Source organism: Gallinula chloropus (assembly GCF_964237585.1).
Source record: "Gallinula chloropus genome assembly, chromosome: 23".
In the NCBI taxonomy this organism is placed as follows: domain Eukaryota; kingdom Metazoa; phylum Chordata; class Aves; order Gruiformes; family Rallidae; genus Gallinula; species Gallinula chloropus.
The window spans coordinates 8045376-8066630 of record NC_140108.1 but is presented as its reverse complement, the minus strand read 5'-3'; the positions used below and the strand labels follow the sequence as shown (position 1 = coordinate 8066630).

The 21255-nt window shown below is 51.4% G+C and overlaps 3 protein-coding genes across 4 annotated transcripts; 1 reads left to right on the top strand and 2 right to left on the bottom strand.

The window, feature by feature from the left end:
• Window positions 1–963: 963 nt before the first annotated feature.
• Window positions 964–1974, bottom strand: CPTP (ceramide-1-phosphate transfer protein; the record flags this gene model as incomplete). The annotated part of the gene is made up of 2 exons (XM_084274773.1): window positions 964–1769; window positions 1853–1974. 2 exons carry the CDS (start codon window positions 1972–1974, stop codon window positions 1247–1249), a joined length of 645 nt encoding a protein of 214 aa, XP_084130899.1. The 3' UTR covers window positions 964–1246.
• A 479-nt stretch (window positions 1975–2453) lies between these two features.
• INTS11 (integrator complex subunit 11) lies at window positions 2454–13849 on the top strand. 2 transcript variants are annotated; one of them, XM_084274631.1, is made up of 17 exons: window positions 2454–2670; window positions 3687–3784; window positions 4429–4502; window positions 5016–5244; window positions 5430–5501; window positions 5620–5654; window positions 6344–6482; window positions 7096–7160; window positions 7771–7960; window positions 8602–8685; window positions 9205–9294; window positions 9791–9953; window positions 10451–10558; window positions 11190–11251; window positions 11943–12085; window positions 12773–12902; window positions 13686–13849. In XM_084274631.1, exons 1-17 carry the CDS (start codon window positions 2643–2645, stop codon window positions 13749–13751), a joined length of 1776 nt encoding a protein of 591 aa, XP_084130757.1. In that variant the 5' UTR covers window positions 2454–2642; the 3' UTR covers window positions 13752–13849. The 2 variants fall into 2 exon arrangements, with proteins under 2 accessions (XP_084130757.1, XP_084130756.1); XM_084274630.1 differs by having other exon boundaries at window positions 5430–5528.
• A 2325-nt stretch (window positions 13850–16174) lies between these two features.
• On the bottom strand, window positions 16175–17185 carry LOC311200299 (lysophosphatidic acid receptor 6-like; the record flags this gene model as incomplete). Its single annotated transcript, XM_084274500.1, has 1 exon — window positions 16175–17185. A coding segment is annotated over one exon (1011 nt), but the record flags the coding sequence as incomplete, so codon positions are not given.
• Between the last annotated feature and the right edge of the window lie 4070 nt (window positions 17186–21255).

The following is a 21255-nucleotide window of genomic DNA, read 5'->3' as shown; positions in this document are numbered from 1 at the left end:
ACACCCCCGAGAGCAAGCGTTCCTATAAAGGATACTCCTCAGAAGCATGTTGTTCACATCATTTTAATGCCCAGTTAGCTTAATCTCCACGAGGTCAGAGAGATTTGCAGAATCAGTGTTGTGTGACGCCGGAATGCCTTCCACCTGAGGTACAGCCCCTGGGATCCTCCCTCCTCCCCAGGTACTCATGTCACCCTGACTTAGCAATGTAGTGCTTTCTCAGCTTTCAAAAAGCTAAGTGAACTCTATTTTACATACTTTGGGGGTGGTGTGTATATATACACATATGCACACTGACTATACAGCGATTTGCAGTAGAAGCCTCGCCATGTAGTGACTTACAGTACAGGCTCAGATTACTCCCCAGAGAAGTCATTTTTGTAGGCATCTGACACATTAAAAAACCCCATGAAAACATAATTTAGGAGCATGGCTGGAAAAGAGATTAAGGGTCAGTCTGCAGCCTTAGCTGGGTACATAGTGTTGTGCATGAGAAGCTGTTCCACGTCCCAGGAGGTGTGAAGCAGTGACCAACAGCAGGGGAAGCTACACAGAAGGAAGGTCTTGCTCAATGGGGAGACTGGTCTTTTACTGTACTGACACACACCACCCTTTCCTCCTTTAATTCTAGAGGACACAGAATTACCAGCAAGCAATCAAATGAGTCTGTGACCACAAGGAAGAGAGCTTCCTCTCAGACACACCTTACTCAGGGTTGCATTTTCATGATTCAGGAATAACAGAGGGGAGATGCCTCCCCAATCTGCTAAAGGGAACAGCTTGTAACTGGAAGTGGCAAAGTGAGCTCACCTGTAGTGTGTGTTCAGACACTGCATCTGAACGTTGTGCTGTCACACGAGGTCCCAAGTAGTGTTGTAAACATACAGAAGTGCAGTTGCACAGTTTGGCTTAACCCTCCCCCCCCCCCAGGACCTCTGTTCCCAGCCTAGCTGGAGAGCTGCATGTGAATCTAGGAAGAAAAAATAAATCCCTTAGCACGCTAATAGTGGGTTTTCCTTACTGCAGAGCCAAGGCTCTACACCCACAGATAGGCAAGCATGTAGAAACAAAGGTTACATTCTCTTTTCTCTTACAGAGTGAGGCACCCTGAATGGCTCTGCTGACTTCTCAGCTCCAGACTGGCAAAGGAAGAGGCAGAGCGACCGGGCCAGAGAACCAGGGGCCTGGCTTTCACCTGGCTCGTCCTGCTCCTGTCAGGATGCAGCAGGAGCTGCCCTCCCTCCCCTCAAGGCAGGTCGAGCAGCTTATGCTGGGCAAAGAGCTCCTGGGTGATGCTGTAGACGTCGCAGATGTAGGGCAAGGCCTCTCCCAGCGCGGCCACGGCCTCCTCGGGCGTGCCCACGTTCATGATCTCCAGGAAGGCGTTGCGGGACGGGAGGGTGCAGAAGGCGACCGCGGCGGCCTTGCGAACGACCCAGGGGTGGTAGGCGGCGAGGGAAGCGTTGTAGGAGTCGGCGCAGATGACGGACGTGCGGGAATCCTCCCGGCCGGTTCTCAGCCCCTCCAGGAAGAGCTGCAGCCAGCGCAGGGCGCGGTGCAGCCGCAGGACGGTGCGGCAGCCGGAGTCGGGGCGGCCCGACCGCCTCTGCGTATCCACCAGCCCGCTGGCCAGCTCGTACTCCACCATGGACTGCAGCGACACGTACCGCTCCCGCTGCTCGCCGCCGCAGTAGCTCTCCATGATCTGCACCTTGGCCACCGCGTCCTTGGAGATGAAGGAGAAGACGGCGCCCAGGCTGTGCAGGAACCTGCGCGCAGGGGAGACAGACACGCTCGCGTTAGCGGCCGGCGGCCCGGCCCCGGCCCCGGGGCGGCCGCCGCGGGCACTCACCGGATGAGCCCCTGCCAGCCGCGCAGGTAGGGGCCCAGCAGCACCTCCCGCCGCTCCGTCACGCAGCCCCGGAAGGCGGCCAGCACCTCCCGCAGGCTGAACGCGCCCTGCGCGCCCGCCATGGCCCCGCGCCGCCCGTCACCCGCACCGGCCAATCCGCGGGGCGGGCGGCGGCGCCTGCGCGGTAGGGCCCGAGGAGCGGGCGCGGCGGTGCTGAGGCCGCGGTGGGCGGGGGCCGGGCCGGGCCGGGCCGTTCCGGGCTTGTGCGGCCGCTGGCGGGGCCGCAGGGGGCGAAGGGCGGGTGGGGGCGTGCGCGCTCCGCTGCGGGAGGCCCGGAGGCCTGCGGGAGGGGCGGGCCCGGCGGCTCGGGCCGGGGTTCCCTGAGCAGGGGCAGCGTCGCCTCCGGTCAGCGCTGGGGAGCGGGGGCGGGCCCGGCCGGCGCGGTGGGGAAGCGCGGGGCCGTGTCTGCGTGTGAGGGGGGCGGACACGCGGATAAAGCGGCGCCGGAGGGACGGAGCGGGAGCGCGGGGCTCTCCCCGCCTCGGCCGGCAGCGGGCAGCGGGCGGGAGCGAGTTCCCAGCGGCCCTGGGGCCTCCGCGTGTCCGCCTGACCTGTGTTTCTGCCTGCCTTCCCTCCAGGAGGAACTGCGGCCTCCGCCCCGGGCTCCTGACGGGAAAGCGCTCGGGATGGCGGCTGTAAAAGCGCCTCACTCGGCCCTTCTCTTCGCGGTCCCCGTTAGGCTCTGTCCGAAGTGATTTACCGTGTGCTTTGAGGCGAGGAGCCTGTTAAAATGCCTGAGATCAAAGTCACTCCCCTGGGTAAGTCCGAACCGGAATCCCCCCTGAAGTACAAACGCTGCGAGATGTGGGAATGTGGCTGTGGGAGTGGGGTGAGCGGGCTGCTGGAGGCACACACACACACCCCCTGCTCCTGGGGCGTCCCGCCTGCTGCAGCGCGAGTGCAGCATCCTGACCTGAGTCCTGTCACTTCGCGCCCTTCGGTCTTTCAAGTGTGAAAGACTTGGGCAGTCTGGCGGCCCCTCTTTGATCCATCAATGCACACTGGTGTAGGTGTTGCAGTGTTGTGTGGTGTAGGTACAGCGTTAACTCGCTTAACAGAGCTGAAGACCCCTGGGAAGCACGTTTTTCTCCTCTCCTTCCCCCCTTTTTTAATGTATTGCACAAAAACCGTTGAGGTGTGTTTATGTACCAAGAGAATAGGGAAAGTGCCAAGCAGGAGAACTGCTTTATCCTAATGGATAGTTTTCTGGCTCAGAATGGACATAAGTAGAGCTTAATAAAGGTCTGTTCTGTCACTGAGAGGCAGAGTGCTCGGGAGAGTGCAGGGAAGGTCGGGTTGTGGGACGGCTCTGGGTGGCACGGCCTGAGCTGTGGGTTCAGTGGGAAACTGCATTGTGTATCAACAGCTTCATAGATTTTTGCTCCAAAGTCCTGTTAGCATTGTTATATTTTATCTTTCTGTTATCTTAGTAAACTATCCTTATCCCAACCCACAGGCCTTTTAGTTTCTTGGTTTTGGGGTTATTTGCCCCTTCCTTTTCCCTTCCCTTGCCTCTCACCCCTCCCTTCCCCCTTCCCCTGCTCTTTTCCTTTAAGGAGCAGGCAGCTGCGTGGATCTCAGCTCTCAGCTGGGGTGAAACCACGACAGACACAACAGTTCACATTTGCTTACATAATAGATTAGGTTGCTTGGAAGGACATAGTCGTGTTTTGCATCAGAAGAGGGCTGGGAAGACCTTTAGGTGCTGCTTGTTTGATGCAGTTGCGATTATTTCCTAGGATGGCTTACCTGTCTGTCTTTGGCTTGGGTGCAGGAGCTGGCCAGGACGTGGGGCGCAGCTGTGTCCTTGTGTCCATTGCTGGGAAGAACGTCATGCTGGACTGTGGGATGCACATGGGCTACAACGACGACGTGAGTACGAGCGCTGTGTTGAGACGCTGCCTGGTGTCTCCCAGCAGGACTCCTGGGGTGTAGGTCCGCCCTGGTCTCTTGTTTGAGTGTTGCCTGACTCATCTTAGGTGGCACGTGGGTAATAGTAGCTAAGTGTGTGCTGTTGGGCACGTGTGTCAGCCACTGCTGGGGCTGGGTTATGGCCAAGAGCGAGCTCCTGCTGCCCCTTCAAAATCTTGCTTTCCTCTCTTAGGAGGTTTGTCCCCTCAGGTGTTCCTGGTCTGTGAAGTACCACCACCTGGGCACCCTTTCCCTGGGTTATAGGCTTTCTGCCTTAACGCTTGCAGGTGGGCTAAAGCTCACTGGTCACCTCTTTTACTCTGAAGATAAACTTGGCTATAATTCTTTCTTTGCAAGGGCATTTTCCCTGTCTGTCCTCTGGCAGCCCTTCCATCCTTTTTCTCTTGGACTCCTGCATGTCAGTGCTGATGGTGTTGCCTGCAGCTCTTACTGTATTGCTGACATTATTTCAGTCTGCAGCCTTACTGCAGTTTTGCCTGGGGATGGATTACAGTTACCCCACGTTTTGGGTTGTTCACACCATTGTTTTGTTGGACTAGTAAGGTAGCATTAACTGGCTTTGCCTGTCTTCTGTGTCTTTGCAGAGACGCTTCCCTGACTTCTCATACATCACTCAGAATGGGAGGCTGACTGACTTTCTAGACTGTGTGATCATCAGGTGAGAAAGCCTCCTTCCTTGTCAGGGCTCAGAGGGGAAACGGGGAAGCCTTGGCTACTGTCCTTGCCTTCCAAACAATCCATCATTCCTATTTTGGCTAGTTCCCTTATGTCATGAGGTGCTTTAAAAGCTTGAAGCAAGACCTGAGAAGCAGGCAAGGTGGGTTCCTGTGCAGCATCTCCTTTATCATAGAATCACAGGGGTTGGAAGGGACCTCCAGAGCCCATGGGGTCCAACCCCCTGCCCAAGCAGGGTCCCTAGGACAGATCAGGGCTGGAATCTCTCCAGAGAAGGAGACTCCACACCCCCTGGGCAGCCTGTCCCAGGGCTCCCTCACCCTCACTGGGAGGAAGTTCTTCCCCAGATTGGTGGGGAACTCCCTGTGCTCCAACTTGCAGCCATTGCCCCTTGTCCTGTCCCCACAGACACTGAAAAGGGGCTGCCCATTCCCCCCTCCATCCCATAGTTAAGGTATTTATACACATTAATAATGTCCCCTGTGTGTTTTTGCAGCCACTTTCACCTGGACCATTGTGGAGCTTTACCATATTTCAGTGAAATGGTCGGTTACGATGGGCCCATCTACATGACACATCCTACCAAGGCCATCTGCCCCATCCTCCTGGAGGACTACAGGAAAATCACTGTCGACAAGAAAGGGGAAACCAACTTCTTCACTTCCCAAATGATTAAAGACTGTATGAAGAAAGTGGTTGCTGTGCATCTTCACCAGACAGTTCAGGTATCTTGTCGTTTCTGCAGAGTCTTGGATCAGACCAGCTGGACTGTTGGCAGTTGGGCTGTAGGACCTTGAGGGTCTTTTCCAACCGTAACCGTCCTGTGATTGTTGTGGAAGACAGAGTCCTTTCAGGTTGGGGTTTTTCTGTTAAGCCTGTGCAGTAATGTGGTGTTTGCCTGTTGGTGCAGGTGGATGAGGAGCTGGAGATAAAGGCATACTATGCAGGCCATGTGCTGGGAGCAGCCATGTTCCAGATTAAGGTTGGGTGTGAGTCAGTTGTGTACACTGTAAGTATGGACAACAATGCTTTTAAATACCCACAGTCCTTTTAATGGCCACTTCCTTGAGAATATTAATGGATTTTTCTTCTTCCATTAGGGTGATTATAACATGACACCAGACAGACATTTAGGGTAAGTAGGAAGCTGAGTTTCTCTGGATTGTATATATTTCCCACAGGAAAAATTTAGCACAGCTGCTCTTCATACTGGGGGCTTATTGGCATCAATTCTTTGTTAGGAGACTGGGACATTTAATGATGGCTTTGCTGGGAAGATAAACACAAATTTGAATTATGAGAATGAACAGTTTTACATTGACTCTTCCAGATAGACCTTAACATAATAATCCTCTGTATAGTCACATTAATCTGTTTTTAAGGCCATGTAATAATTGGACTTGTAGTAACTCTTGAAAGGTTTTATTGTCATGGTATCGACTTTCTAAGAGTGCCAGCCACAAACTCTTAAGGCTCATTTTATTCTTACTGGTGTTTATGAGAGATTTATAATATGCTGTTTAGCACAGTATTATATTGCATTTAAAACAAGTGAAAGATTGAAGAGAAATTGCCTCTTAAAATCTGTTGTCTCTATTCTGAGCCAGAGTTATTTAATGAAAGCATGGCCTGCAGAGAGGAGCCCTGATGCTGCCACAGAACCCCTAGGTGACTCTGGGCAAGCTGGTGTGCACCTCTGAGCCTGTGTGCCATCTGCAGATGAAGACAGTGACACTTTCCACCCATCTTTGAGACCTGCAGATCAGAACTGCCAGATGCCATCTCTTAATTCGATTGAAGGTGATGCAGACCCCTTTGTTTCAGTGCTGCCTGGATCGATAAGTGTCGCCCGGACTTGCTGATCACCGAGTCCACCTACGCCACCACGATCAGGGATTCCAAGCGCTGCAGAGAGAGAGACTTCTTGAAGAAAGTTCATGAGACTGTAGAAAGAGGAGGGAAGGTATGGTGTTTTGATCATCTCAAGTGATGTGGTTTTTCCTCTGTTGTCTCTGTAGTCTGTGTAACTAATTAACTCAGGTACCTGTGGATGAACAGTACATGAAATGGATTTTTATATTCCTCCACCTGTATTTAGAAGACAGAATAGGAAACACTGCCAAAAACCAAACTAGAAGTTAATGAGGCAGTAAGGGAAATGCTGTGCTTATGGTCTGCAAATGGGGGAAAAAGGAGGATGATGGCTGTTCCTTGTACCTGTAGAACTTGAGGTGCACTTGGGGTAGAAGTTACAGTAGTCACCTGTGACCTCCAGCCTGTGTTTTATTTACTGTCCTTGGCTTAGTGAGGGAACATGTGGGCTTGCCTGGGGAAAAGAGGGTGAATCTCTTGGTAATGGATGTGGTTTGCTAAGCAGTTCCATTAAGAAGTCGATTATCCCTTTCCCACTGCATTTGGAAAACAAAGGAGTAGTAAACTCTTTGCTGCCAAGTGAGAGCACCTAACTGAAGAAAACATTGGGGATAGAAACAGCTGCATGTTCTTTCCTCTAGCATTGGGTTTGGGGTTGTAATTACCCCAGCACACACAGACTGTAAATCATGCCTCAATTGCAGGTTCTTATCCCAGTTTTTGCCCTTGGACGTGCCCAGGAACTTTGCATTTTACTGGAAACCTTCTGGTGAGTGCAGTCTCTTCTGTGCATGTGCTGTCACCGGTTTGTCCTCCTCATGTTGCAGTCCCAGCAGGTTTCTGTGGTTCTTTCATGTCTGGTTAGTACCTTCTTAACATTCCTCTGCATCTTGGCCCATCCTGGCAGCTGAGGAATTACTTTTCTGTGTTTCCCAGCGTTCTGACTCGAAGCTGGAACTGTTTCCTTACCCAGAGTCGTTCTCTGCTCCCCCAGGAACACCTGTTCTTCTGGAAATTCTGATTGCATCTTTGCCACATTGTAAAGCTGTTTTCATGGGAGGAGGGATGAACGAGTCTTAAACACACACATAAACACTGCATGGGGGTGTTTCTGATCATGCCAAGTGATGCTGCTTTTAATTATTTCCCAGAGCAGAAGGATTAATGTCAGTAATGGAAGGAAGTTATCTGTACTGGGTGAGAAGGAGAGTTGGCCTAAAGCTTGCTTTGTAGTAAGTTCATACATAGTGATGTAGCATGGACATAGGTTTGTGTCACAAAAACCCCTTTGGAGACTACACAGGTTCAGGGGCTTTGGGCATAGAGAGCCAGGATCCTGATCCAGCCCTCACAGGTACCTGCCATGCTTCGTCCTGCAGGGAGAGGATGAACCTGAAGGCTCCGATTTACTTCTCCACGGGGCTGACAGAGAAGGCCAACCACTACTACAAGCTCTTCATCACCTGGACTAACCAGAAAATTCGGAAAACGTTTGTGCAGAGGAACATGTTTGAGTTCAAACACATCAAGGCGTTCGATCGGGCCTTCGCGGACAACCCGGGGCCGATGGTAGGGGTGCTGTGAGGGGACAGAGCTGGGCTTGTGCTGCTCTGCTCCTGGCTGAAGCAGAGAGGCAGTGTGCAAGAGCTAAGCATCCTCTACCTCATTTATATCAGCAGCCCATCCAAATTCCTTTTGTGGCCAGACCACCCAAATGCTTTATAGAATTATTAATGATCCACAGTAAACTGTCCAGAGGAAATTAGAGTCATTGATTGCATGTTCATGTCAGCTGTAGCTCTGGACACGATTCAAACCATAATGTTTTCAGTATGTCCTTTTGCCTTAGGGCAGGAGACAGATCCTTTACAGCACAGGCTTACTGCTGGTTTGATTTCTGACTGATCTCTGAGGCAGGAGCTGAAAGAGGAATCTGTTGAACCTGATAGTACTGTTATAAATCTGTTCAAGGGTTTTACCAGACACCACAGGTGCTTACAAATAGTCCCTAAAATAGTTCAATGTTGGTGAAAATCAGGCAAGGTTAGGAAAAGTAATTAGCAAAAAAATATCCCTATTATAGCTTTGGTGTCAGAAGTGTGCTGTGAGGTGGGGTAGTGGAGACGCCCCCTCAGTTTTAGGATATATTTTTATATTATAAGAAAAATGCTGGTTTATGTGGTGATTCATGGTGTGTTCTTGAATTCTAGGTTGTGTTTGCAACCCCTGGTATGCTTCATGCAGGGCAGTCCCTTCAGATCTTCAGGAAATGGGCAGGGAATGAAAAGAACATGGTAAGAAATTGTTCCCTTGAGTGATGCTTTGCATTCCTGTGATGGGGTACCAGACAGGCACAGGAACAGGAGTTGCAGGAAAGCAACTCCTGAACATCAGGGGTTGAATGATGTGAGTCCTCTAGTGACCCACCCTGAGGAAGAGCTCTCAGGCTCTGTATTCTCTTTGCTCTCTGTGTACGTGTCTCAGGAGGTTGTGGGAGATCTTATTTTTAAAAATGCTTTGAAGCTGCTCCAAAGACACTGGTAACTGGCATTAGTTCTTACTCAGTGGTGTGTAGACCTCAGGAGTTTTCTTTCTAATTTCATTTTTGTGTGTGTTCTGGAGTTGGGTGTTCATCACCCAAGCTGCAGAGCAAATCCAGCAGCTTTCCAGTGAAAGGACAGCAGTATGTAGAGCAGGAAGAACACAAATTTACCTCAACATGGAGTGTTTCTGGCTACTTTAATGTTTACAATCTTAAATGCTACACACAGTCCTTGTGCAGAGCTCTTAGGTTTTCCTTGTTTCCTTCTCAGGTCATCATGCCAGGTTACTGTGTGCAGGGAACCGTGGGCCATAAGATTCTGAGTGGACAGCGCAAGCTGGAGATGGAAGGAAGACAAATAGTGAGTTTCCTGCTCAATGGGGGGAGTTTGGGAGAAGTTCTTCAGAACTTCAGGGCGTAGGTGGACACTGTGTACTTGGAATATGCTGCACACAGACTGAAAACACTCAAGTAACATTTTCTCTGGGGTTGGACTATGTTGTCCCCCCCTTTCATTGCAACAGGGTGTCTTTTTCTGCCATAAGACTTCAACATAAGGCATATTCTAATGTTTAATAACTGGGCACTGTGTAGTCAGGTAAAACTGATAGATTTTTAGATAGACCAGGCTGTTAAAAAGCAGTTCTTGAGCATTGAGTTGTTTTGGTCAATGTGCAGCAGGTATTGTGCTCTGAAATTGAGCACCTGGGTCCTGTAAGTTGTTGGAAGCGTTTCAGTACAGCATCATGTGCAGCCTCAGCTGATAAGCAGTGTACTTCTCCAGCTCAGGTGCTCTGGGTCCCTTTGTGTAGGGAGCCAAAGCAGTTCCTGGTTCTGAAAGCCTGTCCTTTCCCCAGCTGGAAGTGAAGATGCAGGTGGAGTACATGTCCTTCAGTGCCCACGCCGACGCCAAGGGCATAATGCAGCTGATTCGCCAGGCTGAGCCCCGGAACGTTCTCCTGGTCCATGGGGAAGCAAAGAAGATGGAGTTTCTGAAGCAGAAAATAGAGCAGGAGTTTCGTACGTATCGTGGTGGTGCTGAGGAGGGAGTGGGGGCAGCTGGAAGGGGAAACAGCTGGAGAAAATGTGGGATCCACATGAGCTGGTTACTCCCTGTCTGGAGTTTCCTTTGCAGTCACTTGTGAGGGGTGTCAGTGTGCAGGCAGCTTTGGTGCAGGCAGCTTTGGTGCAGGCAGCTTTGGTGCAGTCTCTTGTCTTTCAGCCCTCACAAGTGTTAACCAGAGCTGGGTGAGCAGGTTCTGCCCCACGTTGCTCTGGTGAGGGTGCCAGTGAAGGCTGAGCAGCAGTTCTGCTTTTGAGCCTCTTTCAAGTCCCTGGCATTGAATTGCAGTGAATTGCTATTAAACTGCAGTTCCAGCCCTGAACAGCTGCAAGAGGCTTCTGCCAAAATCACAGCACCAGCTACTCTGGGGCTGTTTTCACACTGCTTGGGGGGTGGAAGGAGTCTGGGGTGGAAGTGGTGCCGCAGCGAGCGGTCCTGGTGCTTTGCTTTGCAGATGTCAGCTGCTACATGCCTGCAAACGGGGAGACCACCACTATATTCACCAATCCCAGCATTCCAGTGGACATCTCCCTGGGGCTCTTGAAGAGGGAAACAGCAATAGGTAATGCATTTTCAACCAAGAATTTCAACTTTTGGGGCCCACCCTTGTCTTGTGTAGTACTTGTAGTAGGTAGAAACAGTGGTGCAAAGCCAGTTGAGTTGTAGCAGTGGCAACTTACAGCAGTGCTAACTTATAGCAGTGCTTTCTGTAAAGGAACAGTTTTTATGAGCATTTAGGGGTTTTAATGAGCCTGTACTGGTTGACAAGGTTTCCTGTGAAACCAAACAGCTACTGTGCTGTGAAACTCTGGCCAGTAATGTTTAAAAACCAACACACACAACTTCTGAAAGCCGAGGCTGTGGATGCTTTTACTAGCTTGGTCTGTGAAAACTGGAATTACTCTTATAAACCCAACTTCAGAAAAAAAAATCTCAAATCTGAAGTGGAATGGGAAGAGAGGCAGCTGTTCTGTAGTGCTGAGCTTGGTTTCTTATGTGTAGAGCACCAAGAACAGTTTAAGTACCACATATTTCCACAGACAGTAGAACAAGGATGTAAAATCTTAAGTCTCTGAACCCCAGCAGGCACTTGGAAAGCCCATCTGTTAAGCCCTACAGCAGTTGTCTCAGGTGAAGAGCAAGCACATCATCGTTAACCCTGTTGTCTTTCTCTTCCATTGGCCTTGGTGTAGGTCTCTTACCAGATGTCAAGAAGCCAAAGCTAATGCACGGCACGTTGATTATGAAGGACAATGTAAGTGAAAAACAAGTTCTTATGTTGGGCTTGTGCCCTCTGAATGTGGTTTTATGAGAGAGGTCTGGGTGGACAAGGAACTAAACCAAAGGTAAGCAGCAGTCCTAGCTCATTGGGAAGAGGCCAGTAACAGCATCCTGGGAAGATCACCTACCAGGAGGGTGCAGAGAGGTGGGCGATGGTCTCTTCAGCCAGGGGACAGGAGATGGGACAAGGGGCAATGGGCTCAAGCTGCCCCAGGGCAGGGTCAGCTCAGCTGGGAGGGCAAAGTTCTTCCCTGGCAGAGTTGTGGCCAGGCACAGGCTGCCCAGGGAGGGGCTGAGTCACTGACCCTGGGGGTGTTTAACAGAGGGGAGATGAGGTGCTCAGGGATCTGGTTTAGCACAGGACAGGAACAGTTGGACTCAAAGATCTTAAAGGTCTTTTCCAACCTTGTGATTCTGTGATAACTTGCATGCAGAGAGTGATTCTGGAAAACACAGAACTGGTGTGATTTTAGGTGGTTCATGCCCTGCTGTTGCTGCCTGCAGTAGGAACCAAAATACCCCAAGAAGTTCAGAGCCTGAAAAGGTGTGGTCTTACCTGCTGGAGTGATGAACACAGGCCTGGGTGCAGCTGAGCACAGAGGAGGAATGAAACTTGAGCAAGCAGAAGGAAAGGGTTGTGATGGGTTGGTGCTTCTCCCCTGCAGAGCTTCCGGCTGGTGTCTCCCGAGCAGGCGCTGAAGGAGCTGGGGCTGGCAGAGCACCAGCTGCGCTTCACCTGCCGCGTCCACATCCAGGACCCGCGCAAGGAGCACGAGACGGTGCTTCGTGTGTACAACCACCTCAAGGGGTAAGGCCAGGCTCAGCTGGGGGTGGCTTCTTCTGCTAGGGATGGACTTGGGCAGATCATTCTTAACAGAGGTAGTACAAGTGTCCCTACTTCTGCCCTTCTGGAGCAGCCCCAGAGTTAAAGAGGAAATTCTGTGCAGCTGTAAGAACCACTCCAGATTTCAGCCTATACAGCTGACAGAACCAGGGCAGTGTTGTGCTGCAGCAGAGGCTGGTAATCACCCTACAGGCTCTTTGCCAAGCTAGAGAGCAGCTCCTGTGGTTCGCTGCTGTCACTGCTGCTTCCAGCTGCCATTAGTACCCTTGTTTGGAGTGAGACCACCCAGCCTAAGGTCAAGACTGCTCTTAAAGCTTTTCAAAAGCTGCAGCAGCAGATCCTTAAAAGCTGTTTTCTTCCTCCAGGCAGCGGGTTGATTCTGTGGGTCATCGTGTGCTCGGTGAGGGGGGTTCAGACAGGAGCTACAGCTGTCAGGAAGGCCAGAAATAAAATCCAGTGGGCAATCCCACATGATTGATATTAGCACCAAGACACACTCTAAGTCAACCCTATTCTGCCTTCCTTGGCTCAGAGACACAGCTAAAAATAACAAGGTCCTGGTGTTGGGGATACAAAAATGCAGGGGGGTGACCCCTCTGCAGCCTGTATGCATGTCCCATCCAAAATAAACCCGGTATCTTCTCTTACCAGAGTCCTGAAAGATTATTCAGTGCAGCATCTCCCTGACGGTTCGATAACTGTCGAGTCCATTCTTATCCAAGCCACAGCACACTCAGAGGACCAGGGAACCAAAGTTCTGCTCGTTTCCTGGACTTACCAGGTAGGAATACTTGAAAACAAACTCTTCAAGCCACTCCTCACAGCCCAGAGCTGCCCTGCAAGGTGGCTGCTATCAGAGGGGTGGCTCTTACCCCTCTTTTTGAAGTAGTTTGACTGGAAGAAGGTGAGGTACCACTTGAGGTTTAGCACAGATCATTTTAGGGGAGCTCTACTGAGTCAGCTTTCTCTGGGATCACTGAGCTCAAGGCAGCAGAGCTGCAGTAATCACATTTAATAGTTACAGCTGATTACAGTTATGTCTGTGTTTTGAGGACACTGTAGCACCCACCTTCTCACCTCTCAGCTGCATCACCACCACCATAGAGCCAATAGAGGTACTTTGTATTGTAGTTCTCAGGTGTAAAACCTCACACAACCAGCAGAAAGCCAGCACAAAACTGCTAACAGTAGACACTGGCACCATGGTTTCTTCCTTCCAGAAGCACACTTCCTAGGGCTGCTATTTTAGACTCTCTATTTACAGCAAGGAAATGACTTCCTGAGGGCAAAGCAAAAAACAAACCCAACTCAAACCAATGGTGCTTCATTCTTTGCTTTTATTTTCCTTGAGAGACACCTCAGGTCCAGACACCTGCTTTGACAGATGGGAGCTTTGCACCTGTGTTGTGAAGGAACACCCTGAAATGCTTCTGTCTGGCTTGCTTTCTGAACACCACTGACATTGAAGTCATTCTTGGACCCAGCAAAATCCAGTCTATTTCTAAGTACCAGAGTCAAGTTGAGAAAGTGTAAGATTGCTTTTCATGCTGTTTGTTCTCTCTAGGATGAAGAGCTGGGCAGCTATCTCACCTCCCTTCTGAAAAAAGGGCTGCCCCCCAGTACATCCTGAGCAGCGCAGCAGCCACCTCTCTTCAGAGAGACATCTGGTTCTATTCTGTTTACATTCTGTATTTTTCTGGCTTTGTTAATAAAGGAGTTGTTAGAGTATTTGTCCAGTTCCTGCAGTGACTGTGCATCTGTGAGCAGTTCTGAGCTCCTCCCCCCTGGAAACACAGACCTGGGGCAGCCTGCAAAGGGTCCTGAGGAACAAGCTCAGTTACTTACACAGCAACGTAGAGGATACTGGGTGTTCTTCCCCTCCTGCATTCAAAGCATCACAATTAAAATGCAAAAGTTTAATGGCAGCAAGAGCACAAAGCCCCACATATGCTGTTTACCCAGCAGCACCTTTTTATTATCCAAACTTCCCTTGGTGACAGCTGCTGAGCCTCCAAGCAAGCTGTGCTCCTCCCTGGAATCTCTAATGAACACAGAAGTTGTGCTCAGCTGGAAAGCACAGTCCCTCCAGTGCAGGGAAGTTTTTCCACAGGCTGTAAACCAGACAAAAATAGCAGTACCTCTTGAAAGGTAAAGGATTAATTTGTCCCTTAACTCCCCCAGAGGCTCCATTCTGATGTGCAAGGATCTGTACTTGCCTTACCAAGCCCCGTCAGGCAGAGGGACATGGGGATCACTATCCTCAGTGTTTTAGAACAGGGGAGCAGTTTTCTCACTGGTAGTGGGAAAAAAATTCCTCCAAGCTAAGAATAAAATGCAGAAAGGGAGAGGTCAGTGCCTGACCAGGGGTCTAGACAGCCTGCACGTGGCAGCAGTGGGAGTCACACAGCCAGCTGCTGGCACTGGATTTCCAGACCTGCTCTGGGCTGGCTTGCTGCTTACAGCTCCGATGGCTGAGGGAGTTCAGTGATGGGCTCTAATAGTGATTGGCCTTGACAGATCAGTACAGCCTCCCACATTCAAGCCTCTTCCTTCCCCTTGCCACGCTATTTTCCCTCTCCCCACACACCAGGACCCCAACCTCCCCCTAAACCCCTGTGTATTTTCCACCCTCTTACCTCCTGTCCTTAACCAGAGCAGAGGCTGCAGCATCGGTGCCATCAGAACGTCTGGCTGACCGGGGGCAGAAGCTGCAGCAGCCGCTGTGCAAAGAGAAATTCCCCCCTGTAGCCCCACTGTCCCCTCCACACACCCTGCTGCCTCTACAGCAGAGGGCAGCGCTTGTTCCCAGCCCGGGAACACAGCCCAACCTGGGAGCCCTGACCCTCGGCTGCCCTGGGCCACATCAAACTCCTTCCTCTGAGGTCCAGCCAGCTGTTGGCCCATCTGGGAATGGAAACCGTGGTGCAGAGCACTGCCACCCCCTTGTTCCCTGCTAACCAAGCCCCAGAACAACTGCCCCTCCCCTCCACGCAGCAGCCTCGCGTGCCTACGGGCCGAGGGGCCAGGCACAGTTCACAGATAAAGTCTGGGGGTGGTGTGGGAGGAACAGAATAGCCAGTCTGTGTATCTGTCACTGAAATTCACATCCTCTTAAGTAAACTGTTGACTCAAAGCAGGTTTGGCAGCCAGGACAGTGGTTTTCTGGTGACTCTGGTAACCACAAATGATAAATTCTCTCCAAAGTCTCATGCAGCAGAGTGGAAAACTCCACAGTTGGCTGAAGCTGTTAATGAGAGAAGGGGTGAGACAGGTCAGATACAGGTTGTGATATAAACCCAGCGACTGAAGCAAGGCACATGAACAGACTAACAGCTCCTACAGTCACTTCCCTCAGGCCCTGTGGCCAGGGGAGCTCATTCGCCACTGGTCCCCCACAGGGTTCACTGATCGAGCTTGGCTCTGTGGCTGGAATTGCACTAACAGCCCTCCAGCTCCAGGCACAGAAACCCCACACTGAAAGGCTCCTGAGGAAGCCAATAGATCAATACCCAAGAAGGGATGAGAACCCTTATTTGGCTGTGGAATGCAGGCAGGAAGCGGTTTAGAGCCCAGCTGGCTGCAGTGCACCCCCAGGGAGAAACCAGGAGCCCTCCAAAATAGGGAAAAGCCAAGCAGGATGGCCCCAGCCCACTCAGCTTCCAGCATCAGTGGCATTTAGGAGCTGGTTTTGTTAAAGTAACTCTGTCCTGGGCTGTTCTGCTCTCCAGAGAGGAGCCTCTGTTCTCCTACCAACCCCAGGATTAAGAGGAGACCAAAGCATTTACATGAACACAGGAGGTTTCACCACGTGCTCTCCAGGACTGGCAGAGACTCAAGCTCCCCCAAGTCCTGTCCCAGTTGGCTAATAAAAGCAGTGAGGAGTCTGGCACTTCCCTCCAGTGCTGCCTTGATGTAACCACCACCATATGGAAGTGCAGTATGGTTCATGGGCTTGTTTTCAAAGAAGTTGGGAAGATGGATACTGTACTTACTTTAAGTAGCTGAGTTGATTCAATGTCTGTGTCTTTGACTTCTGTGTCTCTGCTGTGGGTCATAAACGCAGAAGGACTCCCCCAGTCTCTGGTCACAGATTGTGTACACCATTTTAGACCTGAATCTGACCTTGAAGTTGAAGTACCACTGCTTGTTGGAAGAGGTGAAGTAATACAAGAATGGGTTAAGGCAACAGTTCAGGCTCACGAGGGCTAAGGTGACCCTCCTCATTTTGTAGATGAAGCTGGTGAGGGAGCTGTTCTGGATGACTCGGATTCTCATCAAGAAGTGGAGGAAGTGGGTGAGATGATACGGGAGGAAGCACAGAGTACAGATGAGCAAGATGATGTAGATGGTGCTCAGGGCCTTCCTCTTGCGAATGCTGCGCTTGATCTTGGAGATCCTCTTGGCAATGAGGGGGTAGCTGATCAGGATGATGGAAAACGGGATCACAAACCCAAAGACTAAAGCCAGGATGTTGTAGGGTGCCATGCGCGAGACCCAGCTGCTCCGGTCGAAGTTCTCGAAGCACGCCGTCGTGTTCCTCGCGCCGCGGTTGTGCAGGGGCCCCCCCAGGACGAGCGGAACCATGACACTCACAGCGACCACCCACAGGGCCACGACCACCACCACGTAGTGGAGGGCCCTGATCTGGATGTACGTGAAGGGGTGCAGCACCGCCAGGTACCGGTCCACACAGATGCAGGTGAAAAAGGCGATGCTGAGGTAGATGTTGATGTAGTACAGTGAGCCCGTCAGCCGGCAAGCGATGTCACCGAAGATCCAGTTGTTCTGATTCAGGTGGTAATGAATTTTGAAAGGCAACACACACACAAACAGGGTGTCGACCAGAGCGAGATTAATCATGTACACGTAGGAGTGAGATGTGTGCTTCACTCTGCAGGACAGCAGGTACAGAGCCAAGACGTTTTCTACCAGTCCCAGCACAAAGACGATGCTGTAGATGACAGTGAACAGGGAATACTGGAAATCTGCTTCCAGGATGGATTCCGAACTGGCATTGGAAACTGTCTCATTGGGGCCTCCTTCAGTCCAGGAAATGTCTGCCATGACTGCCAGGGTGTAGGGATCTCCAACATGGGATAAAAGTCTCAAGCCAGCCCTTACCTCAGGAGGTTCTTGAGCTTCAGGTAAGAGCTAAAGCTACACCGTGGAGCAGCGTTAAGTCCAGTGAAATTGGTGGCTCAGAAGTCTGGGCTTGGCATAGTTAGATGGCAAGCAGTGCTGCTGTAAGGGAGAATAAACCAGTTAAAACACAAGTTATTTCCAGTTGATGCAGCAGATGGCTTATTTACTGCCATTAAGATCATCACAAGATGGCAACAGTGAATTAACAGAAGCAGCATCAAATGTAAAAGTGATCTGAGTACACCTCAGCCAGACACAGACAGCCCAGAAGCCCTTGAGGCAGTGGGGACGTTAACCCCAGCTCCAAAACACACAGTGCTGCTAAGTTGGGCCATTGAAAGCACCAAAGTATAAGAGTTGTTGGGTACTTTCCAAAGGAAACTCTGAAATCACACTTCCTCCCAACAGTTGTTTATCTAATGAAGTCAAAAGCACCCCACATGATAACTGGAAGGTTAGAAAGGAAAGAAATGGTTTCACTTTAAGTAGGCAAGCACAGCACACACAGCTGCTTACACCTCGGAGCAAAGCGTTTGTACACACACAGGAAAATCAACACCAAAGCAGGCATGGCTGAGGTGACACAACCTTTATCTCTCAGAGCAAGAGCCACCAAACATCTCTCTCCCATGGTCAAAGTGTAGTGCTGCAACTGGGGCCAGTTAGGGCAGAGGTCTGCAAAACCTTAACAGGCAGGACAGCAGAGGGGACTGGTCAGGCACCGCCTGCCAGACAAGCACGGGGAGGACATCCCTGGGGGGGGGACATCCCTGGGGGGGGGACATCCCTGGGGGGGGGACATCCCTGGGGGGGGGACATCCCTGGGGGGACAGGACACCTGCAGGTCGCAGCTCCGGAACACACAGAGGGAATTTCCCCAAACACCCCGTGCGTGGTCCCAAGGCCGGGGAGGTGCCAGACCCGAGGGGTCTCTGTACCCTCACTGCTGTTCAGCTGCTGTGAGGCGCCCCAAGGAGCCTTGCTCAGAGTCCTGCCCACACCTGGCCCCGCTCACAGGGCCTCAGGAGGGCACCTGACACCACACCAGCATCCTTTCAGCACGCGCAGCCTCACTCAACCCCCCGACTCCCTCCCCACCTGAACAGGACCCCCAGGCGTCTTCATCCTGGGAGGGGACAGCGATTCCTGCTCTGGCTGAAGTCTGGCACAGGGCTGTTTGTGCCCCAGCAAGTAACACCAACCCCTTTAGCGTGACCACAGCAGAAGGAAGGGGCAGCAGAAGGGGGGATAATAAGTGACTTCCCAAGTCCGTCTTCTGCCCAGTTCCAAACAGGACCCTGCCGTGTACATCAATCATCTGACAGTGTCCTCATTCCCTGTGAGAGTGAGTCTACAACTACACGTAGTTTTTCCACATAAACAGCACCTCCAGCTCTTACAATAACACACCATTCCCTGATCTGCCACTTTCTAAGTACAGAGTCCAATCACATTCCAAACTCTGTTGGTTTGTTGGGATTTTCTGGGAGAGGGAAGGCTGGGATTGCATCCAGACAACGACAAACCACCATTGAGCTGCTGTTTCTGTACGAAGTTAACTGATGGACAAAGCCACAGGGCAGCACACATCAGAGCACACATCCACTTAAAAGAATTAGTAATGCTACAACATAAAAAGGAGATGAATGCCAATACCCTGTGATAGCAGATACTCATGACAGACACCAAAGCGAGGATTCAGACCAGGTGTTTGTATGGAAGGTCTTTACTGATGGCACGTCTTATGATACTAAGAAAGTGTTTCCTTCTTTTAAATCTCTTCATGTTATTTTTACCAATTGCTCTGGGGTCTCAACACCAAGGAAAACCCCACAACAGCTCCTTGTGCTAACTGCAGAGTCACCCCTCAGTCTGCTCCTAGACTACTGCCTGTGTACCCAACCCGGGCTGCTCAGTCACGGGGTGTGACAACAGGTCCGTAAGCACAACAGGTCTTTGTTGTGCCCAGAAGCTGGGAAGCATCTGCAGGAACATCCACAGCTGGGACTGTCACACTGCAACAACTCAAAGAGCCAACACACCAACCAGCAGCGACACCCCAGCCTGCAGTGGTGGTTAGCTGGATTAACACCCCAACAGCAGTAGTATTCTGCCCTGGTAAAGACACTGATAACTGTGTTCTGAAGGTCACTTACCAGAGCTCTGATCACCCCTCCTCATGCCGCAGCTGCAGGTGAACACACTGACCTCTGCAACGAGTCCTCCCAACTCTTGTGTGGAGCGTCTCCAGCAGAGTGCTGCTCAGACACACTGCAGGGCTCTCCCACGCTGCTCTAGAGAGAAACCACAGGAAGTGAAGATGAAAAGCTGCCACCCAGATCCAGGATGCAGCACTTGCCCTGACAGTGAAGTGTTAGTGACCCCCAGCCATGGGAGGGCACCACATGCCACAGGCTCCAGCTCTCCAGAGATCCGCTGGTGAGGGAGGCACAATGCCCCCCCCAAAGCTGCCCTCTCGCACCTCCAGCCTGCCCTGCCCTCCAGTCCCAGCACGCTGCAGAGCAAGACCTGCCTCTCTGGAACCAGGTACCAGCGCTGCAGCCCGAGGTGCTTTGGAACGGGCCCATAGCTGCACTCTCACTTCCCCCAAAGGGAGGAAGAGCAAGGTTTTGCTGCCATTCGCTTTCAGGCAAACCACTGTCTCAAAATACACAGACTTGTTAAGTTTTGGATCACAGATTGACAACTGGCTGAGCTGAAAAACCACTGCAGCGGGTTACATCATCCCTACCTCTGGGTTCCTACCTTCAGGCTGTGCCAGAAAAGCACAGACAAGTACAACAGGAGCCACACAGCAGTGTCAACTCTCCTTTTCCATGGCAGGGGCCCAGGACCCCTCTGGAGTTCTGCTGTTGTCTTTGGTAACTAGTCCCCAAGGGAACGAAGCAGCTAGCAGGAGGTGTGCCTCATGGGAAGGGAGAGAGGAACCAGCAGTACCTTGCCCTTCAGCCCCAAGCTGGCAGAAATAAGTCTGTGGCAAAACTGCTACCCTGAGAGGGATTGGGGAAGGGAAGAGGGACACCCAGATAGGGGCTGTCCTGCTCTGTACCAGGACCATGCACCAGCTCGATCCCTAGTGCCAAAGGCAGGGAGAACTGCTGAAGAGAGGTCAGAGAGAGCTGCTGCCTCCCCTCTGCCTACCTTGTGGCTCTCCACCATGCAAATGGAGACTGGAAACTCCAGAGTCTCCAGAGGTTATTATGATTCTTCCTTTAGCTCCCTGGATGCAATAATCAGCATCACTCTGAATTGCCATGTGATGGTGAACATCCACTTACCAGATCACGTAGTCCGTCTGCTCTGACAAGGCAGCTTTCTCTGAACACCTCTCATGGACAAAAGGGAGATTAATGATGGTGGTACCAGGCACCTCAGCTGCTTCCACTGGAGCAGTGTCCAAACCAGGTATTATTTCTTCTTTGAACTTCAGCTGTCTAAATTTTCATCCTCTTTCCTGTAACCTGGCACTCTTAACAATCATTTTATAACCAAACAAGAGATAATGGTGTCATTCCTGAGAAAGAAACCCCACAAGTTACCCAACATGGATTTTATTGCTTGGGCAAACAGGCAGAACCTGAGGTTAGAGTGGTTAAAAAAAAAAAAAGGAAAGAAAAAAGAAAGAGTCCTGTGCTCTGAGCTGTGACTAACACGGCCTTAGATCACTGGCTGACTCCAGTGTGCCACAGGATGGCTGCACCAACGCCTACAGCAGAGCAGAGGGCCACTACAAGCAACCTGGAGTCCAGCAACAGTTCAACAGCCACTTTCTGGCTACAGAGCAGGCACAAGCTTTGCTTCGTGGCCAGGCTGACAGGAGTGAGGTCCCGTGCTGCTAGCCCAGACTGTGACCATGACACAGGTTTTGAGTGACCTCAGAGTGGCACCGTAACGTGCCATGTCCCAGGTGCAGCAGGCACGAGCTGGTGCCAGGGAGCAGGGTAACACAAGAGCTGCTCAGTGACTGCTGA